Genomic DNA, 13992 nt, shown 5'->3' with positions numbered 1-13992 from the left:
GCAAGAAGCAAAGTTTTATTGTTTTAAAGGAATAATTTATCTGACCCAGTCATAGGATGACTTTAACCCACATTCCCACCATAATATACATTGTAAGGGTGGAATGCCACAACTCATGAGATTTGGTTATTTTCTCAGGGAGATAAGAATGAGCAGGAAGAATAACGCTGAAGACAGAATTATCTCATCCAAGGCTTCCTTCAGCAGCGTCTGTGCACTGAGCAGTTTTCTGATAAAGAATTAGAACACAGCAGTTGTTTGGAGAATTGTGATGAGACTGCATCAATATCGTCCTGAGCCCTGTTTCCATTTTTCTCCCACTTTAACTCTTTAAGCCCAAGAGAATTTGTTGAAAAGCCAGGTCTTTTGATGGATATTGACATTAAGCCCTCTACTCTGTCATTATAAGTCCCAGAAATCAGCTCCTGATTCCATTGTGTGTTGTCTTCTAAGATAATAATTAACTGATTCTGAGTATATTTTTTCCTCAAAGCCTCCTACACTTGCTGACTTTCTCACTAATCACAGTCTTGCCAATCGAAGGCATTGAGTGTATGATTATTACAAGCCTTTCTTCTCCAATTAAACTGGTGCACACACACACACACAAACACACACACATTCACACGCACACCACTCCACTCTACAGCTGTTGCTAGTTTGCCTTCCTCACTTTCGTCTGGCAATCTGAATTCTGCTTATCCTGTAAGTCCTAAATCAAACAATACCACCCCCCAAGCCTTCACAGAGGTTCCCTGCAGTGGATTTCTCACCTCCCACTGTACCTCAAGTCTAAAGAGTAGCGGCCTTAGGTCCAGGCAAGAGGACCCCTGCATTAGGTTTTGGCCTTTAGAGAGCCCAGCTATGTCTCCCTCTGACCAGGGCTCTTTCCACTGGGCAGAGTCCACAGGACCAAAGAATTAAGGTGTTATCCCTGTCTGGAGCCCACTCTCCCTCTTCTAGGTCATGCTCTGGGACCCAGAATTGTCTTCCCCAAGTGGCCGCACAAATGCTTTCAGGGTGAGATGTGCCAGGGCTTCTGTAGAAATGACTTCTCCCACTGGGTCTGAGCCTCCCCAACACCTCCCCCAGGAGGCTGTTGCAGTGGGTCAGCCCCTCTCCACTGTAACTATGTACGATGGAAAGGTGGTGATAAAAAATGCCAACGCGGGCCCTAGCCCATTTGGCTCAGTGCATAGAGCATTGGCTCTTGAACTGAAGGGTCCCAGGTTCAATTCCAGTCGAGGCACATACCTTGGTTGCAGGATCTATCCCAGCCCAGGTCTGGGCACAGGTGAAGGCAACCAATCGATGTGCCTCTCTCACATCAATGTTTCTCTCTGTCTCTCCCCTCCCTTCCACTTTCTCTAAAAAATCAATGGAAAAAATATCCTTGGTAAGGATTAACAACAACAACAACAACAAACCGCTATGCAGATATGTAACAGGACTCCATGAAATGTGCTACTCAGGAGTTGGAGAAATATAACATAAATATAAAAAGTGGCCCATATTAAGGAGTTTGACAAGAAGTACAATCCCACCTGGCACTGCATCGTGGGGAGAAATTTCAGTATTTATGTGACACATGAAACCAAACACTTCATCTACTTCTACCTGGACCAAAAGGCCATTCTTCTGTTCAAATCTGGTTAAAGGCATGGACTATACCACAAACCCAGTGACCCATCCAAAGATAAGTATTGCAGCCTAAATTCCAAACACCGGAGACTGAAATCTTCAGCCTTGCCTAAAGGAACACCTTGATCTTGAACCTTTATTGTGCTATTTTCTACAGGGCATTCTTTGTACTCATTTGTTGAGATTGTAAAAACAATTAGCAAAACAGCTTACATTTGTATTTATTTTCTATTCCATATCTCTCTGCCCCTTGTTTTTCCTCCTCAAAATCCATTCCTTTCTCAAAAGAAATAAAATTTGTTGAAGAACTGAAAACAAAAACAACAAAACACCTTTCAGGACCTTTAGACTTTTTTCCTGGGCTCATCAATGTTTCTCTCTCTGTGTCTCTCCCCTCCCTTCTTAGGGCAGACCACATCATAGTATGTGCACCTCTAGGCCAAAGGCCAAAAGGCAGCTGCCAGGATGATCAGACTGCAGTGTTCACACATATATGCATGGTCCTTCAAGATGTGGGACAAGGGGGAGTAGGGAGAAAAGGAGGAGGAGGCAGTGGCCAGGACCAGCTCACCCACTCCAAACGTAATTCTCAGGTCATTTTTCATATTTCTCCAGCTGAATACATTGTGCTTATGTCAGGTGTGGAATTTGAACCACTCTGCATTAGACGTGTGTTTAAAGTAGCACACAAAATCAGCAGAAAGGGAAAGGGCTAATATTTATAGCAAGAGTTTTAATAAGCTTTACACAATATAATCTCACTCAGTCCTAATAACCATCCTGGGGGGTTTTATTGTCTCCCTTTAAAAATTATGAAACCAAGGTTCAGAGAAGCTGAGTTTTGCCCTGGTCTTATAGGATGTCAGGGTGAGCATCTTTATGATTCCACAGCCCACTCTTTCTTTACTCCACCTCCCTCTGGGTCTAACTCAACATTTTCTGGAACATCCATGTTAACTGTTGACAAACAAAAAGTCAGCCAGATATTTCTCCAGCAAATGGGTTAATTCTGGAACAACAACAAATTGCAGTCCAGAACATGCAACCATGGCAGGCCATGTGCAAATCCACTAAAACAAAAGAGAGGAAACTTTTATGGGGAGAGGGAGAAGTTGGGAGGGCTATTACAAAGGGTTCTCCCTGCCCAAGCCAGTTTGGCTCAGTGGATAGAGCGTAGGCCTGTGGACTGAAGGTCCAGGGTTCTATTCCCATCAAGGGCATGTACTTTGGCTGCAGGCTTGATCCCTGGCCCTGGTTGGGGCACATGTGGGAGGCAACCAATCAATGTGTCCCTCTCACATCGATGTTTCTCTCTCTGTCTCTCCCCTCTCTTCCACTCTCTTTAAAAATCAATGGAAAAAATATCCTCGGTTGAGGTTTAACAAAAAATAAATAAAAAATAGAATTCTCCCTGTTGTGCTTGGCAATGATGGTAGGGCATGAGAGCTCCCCCTTCTGGCCTCCTTACTTTATTTTAAATGTGGCTTTAGTTTACTTTTTTTTTTTTTTTTTACTCAACTATTCTCTAGCAGGGGTCCTCAAACTATGGCCTGTGGGCCACATGCGGCCTGGCCCGCCGAGGACATTTACCCGGCCCGCCAGGTGCCGCTGCCTGTCCAGCTTAGCAGCCGACTCGTCCCGGGCCCGCAGTGAGCATAGGAATTTGTTCATAGTTGTTTTTTTTTAAACTACAGTCCGGCCCTCCAACGGTTGGAGGGACAGTGAACTGGCAACCCTGTTTAAAAAGTTTGAGGACCCCTGCAAAAGAATCCCTAATAAATGAATAGTTTCCTGTTTGTGGGTCTATGATAATTGAGGGGAAAAATGGTTCTAAGAGTTAATTTCTCAAAGATTGATGTTTATAGTCTGAGAACTAATTTAAAAGACCTGCCTGGTAGCATATAGGCTAGAATTAAGGAGCCACTCTTCCCAGTCTTGGCACTAGCTAGTTAGTTGCCACGGCAGGAGAGGATTAGTGAGTATGCTTGTTCATTGGGGATGGGGACTGGGAGTTCCAAAGACTTTTGTACATACTGACCTTGCAGAGCTGAGCAATTTTCAGTCCCTTTTCTTGTCAATAACACTATTTCCCTTGTGTGCCATGGAACAGATATTAATAGAGCACACAAATTCATGGTATAAGGCTAATGAATATGAAACGGAGCCATAATATAGCCCTCTGATGGATGAGGTTTCTGAACAACAGACATTATATGCACATTTGATGAAAAAATGTAAGCGTCACACAGCATTGCAGTCCAGCCTTCTCCAACAGAGGGGACTGAATCCCAGAGAGACAGCACGTGATGTGGTAATTAGAGTGAACCTGGGTTTACTGTCTCCTCACCCAGTATACTTCCTGTACAATACAAAATTCAGTTTATGGACGACCTAGCCATTTGTGTATATGTTTAAAAATAACATTAAAGTCAAATAAAATAATATTAAATCTAAATATTAGGTCTTCAGTGAAGCAGAACCCCCTGAGCCTCCCACGGGCATTCCTCCAGGACATTTTGAGGTATATTGCTAAAAAAGAGGGAGCCTTCCAAATATCTCCCTTGGAAAAGGTAATAATATTAATAAACTTCTGTTCAAGGGAAGGAATTCTAGTGCATAACAAAGTTATCTATTTGTTATAGGTTTAAGGGAACCTAGTAAATCTTTTGAAAAAAAAAAGTGTGTCTTATCTGAATAGATGAAAATGAAAGATGGCATAGGAGGTGCGAATCAGAATGCAGAAAACGTTAGCATTTTTCCAATGTTCTAAAACATATATAGCTTTATTCAGTTGTAAGGTAAGCAGAACATGGAATTTACCAGAAAAAAAGTAAACAAGTCTGGTGATGTGAGCTTTTCATGCTCCAACTATTAATAAATCAAAGAAAATTAAAGGGAAGTAACTCTCCTTTAAAGGATATATTTTCTTAAGAAACCTGAAAAAAATTATGTGGCACTTCAAAAACACTAAACTATGTAAGAAACTACAGTGAAACTATACTGCTTTTATTTTTTATTTTTAAATATGTTTTTATTGATTTCAGAGAGGAAGGGTAAGGGAGAGAGAGAGAGAGAGAGAGAGAGAGAGAGAGAAACATCAATGATAGGCTGCTTCCTGCATACAGCCTACTGAGGTTAGAGCCCACAACCCAGGCATGTGCCCTCACTGGGAATCCAACCTGGTTCATGGTTCATGGTTCCATGCTCAATCGCTAAGCCACACCGCCAGACTATACTGTTTTTCAAATCTATAGATATGCTCACTTTATCTTCCTGGAATTAGAATTTTATTACAGATTTATTTAATTTTATCTGATTTTACTTGCATCTTAAAACATCTTCAGATAATATAAATACTTGCATATTTGGCATAACTACATGCTTCTTCCTGATTTTAACAGACCTTAATCCAAGTGTTAATCAAATCATATAAGTTTCAAGTGTACAATATTATAATACATCATCTGTATATTGCACTGTGTCCTTATCACCCAAAGCAAGAACCCAAGCCACTCAGGGCAAGAGTTAAAAAATACGGCTTTGCGCATGTGCCTGGGCTGCAGAGTACCGGTAACTGCAGGAGATCGCTAGGAGCTGGGGCTACTGTCTTGTTACGTCAGCGAGATCTGCAAAGTTCCTTGCCAGCTCTTTGCTGATTTCTGGGAGCTGAATATTAAAAGGGTGAATGTGCAGTGATTGATCAGCTGTATTTTTTTTTTCTTTGCTATTTTTACTCTTTATTTTAAAGTCCCCAGGTAAAGGATAGCGAGTCAGGCGCTTAAAGACATTGGCGGTGGAGGGGTGAGTCAGCGGGTGAAAAAGGACGGGGAATTGGTTCCTGGAAGAGCCGGTCCCTTCTTCCCAAGAGAGGAGGCGGCAGGGCTGCTTCTGGGACAGAAATCCCGTCAGCTCGGCAGCGCCAGAGGTGGCTCAGCGTGGGGGCTCCAGGTGAGTGAGGGAGGGAGCGGGACGCGGGTGTCTGGCAGGGCCGGGAGGGTGAAGGCAAATGGCCCTCGGCCTGGCCTCCACTTGAGCGGATCCCCCGCTTTCCCGAGTGCCTCTGGCATTTTCCACCTGCTCTGACACCTGTATCCCCACCCCACCCTGTTTTCCTTATATATTCTGGGAAGTTACCTCTTAGTTAATAAGTATGTTTTAAACCCTATATTTAGTACCCCGAGGTGTGTATGGGGGGAAAGGGTTTCTGCTATTGCTTGTTTTTATTACCACCTGTGAGCTCTTGAACTTGTGATTTCACAGTAGCCTTTGTCTGGGGTCCCGCCTCAGCGCCCAATCCCAGAATCCTTAGAAGCCAAGATGGGTCCCCACTCCTCTCACTCCTGCCTGATTCCTGCGGTGGGCTTGCAGCTGTGGGAACCTGTTTCCTACACTGACCCTGGCGCCCCCCGCACCCTCCGCCCAGAATATCCAGGACATCCTCTGTCCACTGGTGTGCGGGCTTGATTTTTACACCTACAACATTCTCAGTGACTGCCACTTGCAAAACCTCTTCAGCAGACTGAAGCTCCCCCTATCCCCTCAAACCTCCCCGCTGTACCCCAGCAGCCCATCTGGGTGTGGCTCGAGGCTCGAGTCCTCCGGGACCACTGACCCTGTGGATTGGAAAGGAATCCTGGACTGACCTAGGTCGTGTTCAGCCCTGGGGACCCATCCGGCTTTGCTCGTGACCTGACTCCCAGGCCGACTCGGCTGGTGGACAAACCCAAGTGCTCCGCACGTTCAAGTGTGAATATCTCCTACACGAGCGTGCGCGTGGCACTGCGGTCCCCAGGACGCAGCGGTTCCCTCTCCTCCGCCCGCCCCTCCAGGTGGCTGCGAAGCAACCTGTTCAGATGGCAGCCGGGTAGATCCTCTGTTCCACTCGCTCAGTTTGGTGAGACACACTCGCCAGCTGCAGTAGCGCCTCGCGGGCTTCGGGATTTTAATTTAGCCGTCATCCGGCCGCCAGGAGCTGCAGTTTGGGATTTATTTGCTTTGGATTTGAACCCTGCGGTCGCGCTGAGGAGCGCGCCAGGGCTGGCTCCCAGCGGCGGGGGCACTGCGCGCGGAGCCCTTCCCGCCGGCCCTCTCTTGCGGCAGGGCCAGCCGCTCTGGTACCGCAGAGTCAGCCGGGCTCCCAGCCGGGTCCTCCTCGTGGAGCCCGGCAGGACCTCGATCCCCCGTGACCTCGATCCCCGTGCGCCTGGCTTACACCCGCCTTTCTCTTTGCGCTCTTTCAGGAAGACGCCGGCTAACGACCCTGGGTCTTGGCAAACAGTGCGCATCCACGTCCCCCCGCCCGCGCGCCTAAGAGCTGGATCTACAGCTGGCCAGCCACACAGTGGGTTACTGCGGGCCGGGAGCAGTGTCCAGATGTCAAAGGTCCTCGCCTTTAAGAGTCGACGGCAGACCACTACTTGCTTGTGCGTTGCGGGGGAGACTGGCGCTTGATTTCAGAATTCCAAATGATGTGCAAAATGCGGAATCTTCTCATCAGGACGCATCAGACAGAGCAGAATAGAGGACTCGCATAATTCTGGGACCGCATTTTGCAACTTGTCTCCTCGAGCTTGGCGCCAAGCCTCCTGTAGGTAGGGAGTTGGGGTCTGGGTCCAAAGCAGCGGGTGGAGGGCGTCCGCGGACAACCCCACTCGCCCCGGCCATGTCGCCTTTAATGTCCTGCCCCTTTGCGTGGCCTTCCGAGAGTTTCCAGGGCTGGCTGGGGCTGCTTCCCATCAGCGCACTCTCGGTCACCTCCGGCCAACCCCAGCGGGCAAGGCTCCCCCAAGCCCAGACCTTTTGACTCCCGGCTCCCTCGATCCCGCCTCCGCCCCCGCCCCCGCCCCCGCCCGGGGGTGGCCGTCGAGAGCCGGACCTCGCCCGGCTGGCTAGGACCATGGTGTTTCTCTCTGGAAATGCCTCAGACAGCTCCAACTGCACTCACCCGCCGGCTCCGGTGAACATTTCCAAGGCCATTCTGCTCGGGGTGATCTTAGGGAGCCTCATCATTTTCGGGGTACTGGGGAACATACTAGTGATCCTCTCCGTGGCCTGCCACCGGCACCTGCACTCGGTCACGCACTACTACATCGTCAACCTGGCGGTGGCTGACCTCCTGCTCACGTCCACCGTGCTGCCCTTCTCCGCTATCTTCGAGATCCTGGGCTACTGGGCCTTCGGCAGAGTCTTCTGCAGCATCTGGGCAGCGGTGGACGTCCTGTGCTGCACAGCGTCCATCCTGGGGCTCTGCATCATCTCCATTGACCGATACATTGGCGTGAGCTACCCGCTGCGCTACCCCACCATCGTCACCCAGAAGAGGGGACTCCTGGCTCTGCTCTGCGTCTGGGCGCTCTCCCTCGTCATCTCCGTGGGGCCTCTGTTCGGCTGGAGGCAGCCGGCCCCGGAGGACGAGACCATCTGCCAGATCACCGAGGAGCCGGGCTACGTGCTCTTCTCGGCGCTGGGTTCCTTCTACGTGCCGCTCACCATCATCCTGGTCATGTACTGCCGGGTCTACGTGGTGGCCCGGAGGGAGAGCCGGGGCCTCAAGTCGGGCCTCAAGACCGACAAGTCGGACTCAGAGCAGGTGACGCTCCGCATCCACCGGAAAAATGCCCCGGTAGGAGGCAGGGGGATGCCCAGCACCAGGAACAAAGCGCACTTCTCTGTGAGACTCCTCAAGTTTTCTCGGGAGAAGAAAGCCGCCAAAACACTGGGCATAGTGGTCGGCTGCTTCGTCCTCTGCTGGCTGCCTTTTTTCTTAGTGATGCCCATAGGTAAGTCTTCACCACATCTCATCTTAGTATGTAGGGTCTTCACCCTCTTCCTGCTCTGCTACCTCAGCTTCACAGTGGGGTTGGGCCAGAAAGGATGTGCATTTCAAACAGCAAAGCCAGGAGGGCAGTTTGGGAAGGCTTCTTCCTAGAAAAGTGAATTTTCATTCCCTTTCTACTCCAATCTCATTTATATTATGTCCCAGGGCACTTTTTCAAGTAAGGTGAAGTGGTTTCCAAGTGATGCAGATTAATTGGCCTCTTTAATAACAATGTCAACTTTTCTTAGTACCTTTCAACCCTCATTCAGTCTTAGTCTCCACCAGCACTTAGGCAGAGTCTGTAGAATGCCATGTCCACCTCTGCTGCTAAGGACTGCACATTCTCTTCGCCTAAACATATGCCCATGCTTATCTTCAACAAATGTGTAATTTTATTATTGGGTTAGATTATTCCTAAGGGTTCATTATAATGGTCTGCTTATACTAAATATCTGTGTTAATTTTATATTCTGGATTCAGTATGGAAGAAAGTATGGTGAGCCTCTGACAAGGAAAAATATCATTTTATGTCTAAATCAATTTAAGCTTTAAAAAGTTCATCATAATGTTTCCAGTAATAATTTTTCCTTTATTTTAATAGTAAGCATTAAAGCTAACATTACTCTTATCCAAAACATTCCGGAAGTTGCAGAAGAAAAAGCTTGAAAATAATACAGTAATGTTACAAATCCAGTTTTTGCAAATGCTAAATTAGCTGTTGTTAAAACTAATTAGCTCATTAGAATTATCAGCAAGTGGATCCACTTGGAATAGTCATTTATCACTGAAAAGGCCTTCCTGAGATCCCAAAATGGTTGTTTGCTATTTTTAGTTTGTGAGCTCAAATATAGACAGACCTACACATTGGTTATCCACTAACTCTAGCAAACAAAAAATTACGATAACAATTATTAAAAGCCTGTTTCCAGCACTTTAGAGCCAAATTTAAATGGTGTGTACTTAAAAGTACTTTAATTTGCAATGCTGTAATAGTAGCAGCTATAATTTTTTTGAGGTCCATCTCTGTTTTAGACATTTAACAAGGCTTTTTATTGCATTAATCCTTTCAACAATTCACAATGTGAGGTATGCATTGTTATCCTGAAGTTACACTGAGGGGAAAGGATTCTTCAGGTTCTAGAGCTTCACTGTCTAATACCATAGCCACCAGCCACATGTGACTATTTAATGCAAAATAAAATGAAAGAAAATTAATATTCAGTTCCTCAGTCCCACCGGCCACATTTTAAGTGCTCAAGAGTCACATGTGGCCAGTGGCTATTGTTTTAGGACAGCAGAAATAGAGAATATTTCATCATTGCAGAAATTTCCTTCCAACAGAGGCCCTTCTGAGTCCTCTGCCTCACCTTCCTTTGTGTCTGTCCATTATTATTGCTTACTCTGCTCCTGGAAGTACTTCACAGCTTTGAATTTTTTTAAATAACACTCTTTACCTGAGCCTCTGCCAGCTTGCCTACCTTTCTACATCTCATCCCTTACTTCCTCCTACCTGAAGTTTGCACATTTATTCTTGCATCCATTCACTCAGCAAGTATTTATTGAGCACTTGTTCTAGATGCTTAGAATTAACAAAGAGGAAAAGTCCTTGCCAGTAAGATGCTTGCATTCTTTGAGGGGGGAGATAGACATGAACAAATAAATATAGGCTAAGAATTCAGGATTATACACCTGAAATTAATATAAAATACTATTGAATATTAACTGTAATTAAAAAATTAAAAAACAGAAAGCAAGAAAGAGTAGATATATTAATATCAGACAGATTAGACTTCAGAACAAGGAAAGCCATCAATGGTTTCCAGAGGTTCAAGAGGAAAGAGGGAGGGAATGAGTGGGCGGGGCACAGAGGATTCTAGGGGCTGTGACACTAGTCTGTATGATAATGTAATGTGGATACAAGACATTATTCATTTGTCAAAGTTCACAGAACTATAAAACACAAAGGGTGAACTCTAATGTAGACTATGGGCTTTTGTTGATAATGATGTGACAATATTGGTTCATCAGTTGTAACAAATGCACCACATTTATGCAAGGTATTAGTAGTAAGGGACACTTTATGGGGGAGTCAAAGGCATATATGTGAACTCTGTACTCCAGACTGCAATCGGCCCTCCACCTGCCCCAGTGCCTGTAGACATGAGGTCACTTTCTATTTCAGCACAGTTAAGGGAAACTGTTTTCTAGAACTCTTGTCCTCCCCTCCCCCAGCCCAACTGGTCTTCCCGGGTTGCTGGGTGTCTGTTTACCTTAGTGACAGAACTTGGAGGGTTCTGAGTGGCCAATTGTGGCCCACAGGACACTGGCACTTGGAGGCAGAGCTGTGAGCCTGACCAGCCACGGAAACCTGCTGTCTGCCACCGCATCCACCTTCCAGCGGCTCCTGGAGCTCCTGTGTGATGCTCTGCTGGAGACTTCTGAGAGCTCGAGGCACATCCCCGGTCTCCGTGCCTTTCCCTGGGAGATCCCGGTCTGTGCTGTGTGGGGGTGTCTTTGATCGTAAGGAGGTGGCACACTTTAGGAATGTGAGGGCACTAGGCTAAAGGTGTTCTGCCACGATGAACTCTGTGGAGATGTCGTGAGAATATTGAACCCGTGACACATGCTGAGGACTCCCTCAGGCTGCCTGCGATGGAGGCCAGGCCTTGTGCTCGTTAGCACTGAACACAGACCTGAGCAGGTTGTCACTTCAGGACAAGGTCGACTCTGCAAATGCATGGAAGAGCCGGTCTCCTAAACTTTCCCAGCTGACCTGAAAACCCATCTCAAAAGCATCAGAAATCCATGGAGAGCAACTTCAGAAGAAAATAAAAAAATTATTTAATGAAAACATTCATTTTGCACAAAGTCCACAACTGCTCCACCAATATGAGGTGGAGTTAGTGAGTCCAGGAAAAGGAGCAGGAGAAAGACAGGCTAGAGCCAAACACAGAAACAGAGCAGGTTCTGAAGGATAAAATCAGCCAAGTAATATTAGTGGCTGAAAAACTGCCACAGACAGTTCCTTCGCCTGATTTCCTTAGAGGTCACCTAAGTCACATGAAGTGGCAGGTCCAACAAAACAGGGAAGCAGAAAACCGTGATCACCCTGTTCTTTGGTTGCAAGTTGATCTGCAGGGTGTCCCTGTTAATGCTGTCTTCAATGTGTCCCTTCAAAGTCTAAAAGAGGAACATCATGAAATAGCCAGACAATTGTGGGAAGAAAAGCAAGTGAATGAAGAGCTCCCGGGACAGATAACCAATCTCCAATTTGAGGAAGCATCTTTGCAGCATGAAAATTCAAACGTAGAAAGTGAGACTCAGCAGCAGAAGCTGAAGCTTCAAACTCTGCCCGAGTCATATGAAGATCTCTTAACACAACTTCAGAAAAAACCGAGGAGGAAACGAGCGGCTTAGAAATGGACAAGAAACTTCTCAACGTATCTGTAGATACATGCACTCCGCATATCAGATTTGCAACCTACAGGAAGATGGCGGAAGACCTGGGCAAAGAACTGGAGAGAAGCACTTCCTACCAAGGGAAAAAAGATCGTCTTCTATGCAAAAGGGCTTAAGAAAGCTGGAACACAGCCATGTGGGTTGGGAGAAAGCTCATGGAGGTGAGGAAAGAAAATATTCGCAACAGGCAAATGCTGGCCAAGGTCGAGTCCAAGGTTCAGCCTTTCCCAAGTGGCCCTGTTGCTCCACCCAGAGCCCACAGAGACCCAGAAGAGTCAGGGGATCCCATGGGTCATTAGGCCCCCCAGGAAGGAGGAGGGTATTGCAGTAAGATCTCAAGAATCCAGGGTCACCTGCAGGTTTGCCTCAGTTTCCACAGCAGCTGGGTCCTGGACATCCACAACCACTCAGAACATCTATATTGTTTTCTCTTTAAGGTTATTTTGATTATTTCTTTTTTGTGTAGCTACTGTTATTTAATTGATGCTACAATTCCTCTTAATCAAGTAGATATAACATAGTTTTAAGTTAGTATTTTAAAATAACTATTCATCCTATATAATAAAAGGCTAATATGCAAATCAACTGAATGGTGGAATGACAGGTTGCTATGACGCACACTGACCACCAAGGGGCAGACACTCAACAAAGGAGCTGCCCCCTGGTGGTCAGTGTGCTCCCACAGGGGGAGCACTGCTCAGCCAGAAGCCAGGCTCATGGATGGCAAGTGCAGCGGCGGTGGCAGGAGCCTCTCCCACCGCCACGGCAGTGCTAAGGATGTCCGACTGCTGGCTTAGGCCCGCTCCCCGTGGGAAGCGGGCCTAAGCCATCAGTTGGACGTCCCCCTAGGGCTCCCAGACTGTGAGAGGGCGCAGGCTGGGCTGAGGGAACTCCTCCCCCCACCAAGTGCACGAATTTCATGCACTGGGCCTCTAGTTAAAAAATAAAGATAATATAAAGTTCATTTAATATTAAAAAAGAATTCAGGATTAATATGCACTATTTAAAATGTCAACAGAATAAGAGGCTAGAGAGTAGCAGGACAACGTGGGGATTGTCTGGGAGGACAGGAAAGTCTTCTCTGAAGAGGTGATGTTTGAGCACACACCTGACTGAAGTGAGGAGCAAGACTTGCAAAGTCTGGAGGAAGAGCTTTCTGGGCAGAGCAAACAGCCAGTGCAGAAATTGGAAAGAACCTGACCTGTTCAAGGCTGAACAAAGAGGCCAGTGTGGCTGAACTATAGAGAATGAGGGGGAAGACAAGTTCAAAAAGAGGCTGAAAAGATAGACAAGGTCAGAGTACTGTGCTTTTGTGAGACCGAAGTAGAATTTGCATATCATTCTAATTATGATGGGAAGCCGTTCTATTGGAGGGACTTTTAGCAGGTGAGTGGCTGGTCTTGTTTTGAAAAGATCACTCAGGATTCTGGGTGGAGAGTGGACTGTTTGGGGTGAGATTGGAGCCAGGAAATCAGTTAGGAGGCTATTGGAGAAGTCAAGGGGAGAAAGGTCTTGATGTCTCCACTCAGGTGAAACAGGTGGAGGTGGTGAGAAGTGATCACATTCAGTACTCATTTCAAAGGTAGAGCTGACAAGTTTGCACATAGATACATGAGAAAAATAGAGGTATTAAAGATGGCTTCCAGGTCTGGGGCCTCCATAACTGGGTAAATAGTGCATTTTACTGAAATTGAGAACACTGGAGAATGACAGGGTTGTGAGGGGCTGGTAGGAGTATGTAGAATGAGTGCTTATCTTGTATAGCCCATGTTGAGAAGGGTCCATTAGACATAGAAGTAGAGATTCCCAGTAGGTAATTAGGTATATGAATTGTAGTTAAGAGGAGAAGCTGTGCTACTATATAAACCTAGGACATATCAATATATTTAAAGCCACAGTAATGGAAGGATCTACAAGAGAGAAAGTACGAAGAGAAAAGGCAGAAATGGTCTGAGCTGAGCCTTGGGACATTCTGATGTCCGAGGGTTAGGAAAAAGGAGGTGAACCTACCAGCAAAAGAAATTGAAGAGTGGGCAGGGAGGAGACGGTGATGTTCCCCAACACTGAATGGAAAT

The 13992-nt window shown here is 46.5% G+C and overlaps 1 protein-coding gene across 3 annotated transcripts in view; it reads left to right on the top strand.

The window, feature by feature from the left end:
* Window positions 1–5179: 5179 nt before the first annotated feature.
* The window catches only part of ADRA1A (adrenoceptor alpha 1A), a gene marked incomplete at its 3' end in the record, with an annotated part of 115932 nt that continues 107119 nt past the window's right edge, over window positions 5180–13992 (top strand). For all 3 annotated transcript variants that reach the window (XM_080671931.1, XM_080671932.1, XM_080671930.1), the window contains exons 1-2: window positions 5180–5589; window positions 6882–8420. In XM_080671931.1, the coding sequence (XP_080528057.1) occupies window positions 7538–8420 (883 nt within the window). In that variant the 5' untranslated portion in view covers window positions 5180–5589; window positions 6882–7537. The remainder of the gene's footprint in view (window positions 5590–6881; window positions 8421–13992) is intronic.

This window comes from Plecotus auritus (assembly GCF_963455305.1).
Source record: "Plecotus auritus genome assembly, chromosome: 6".
NCBI lineage: Eukaryota > Metazoa > Chordata > Mammalia > Chiroptera > Vespertilionidae > Plecotus > Plecotus auritus.
The sequence above is the reverse complement of the archived record's forward strand: the minus strand, read 5'-3'. Positions and strand labels throughout refer to the sequence as shown.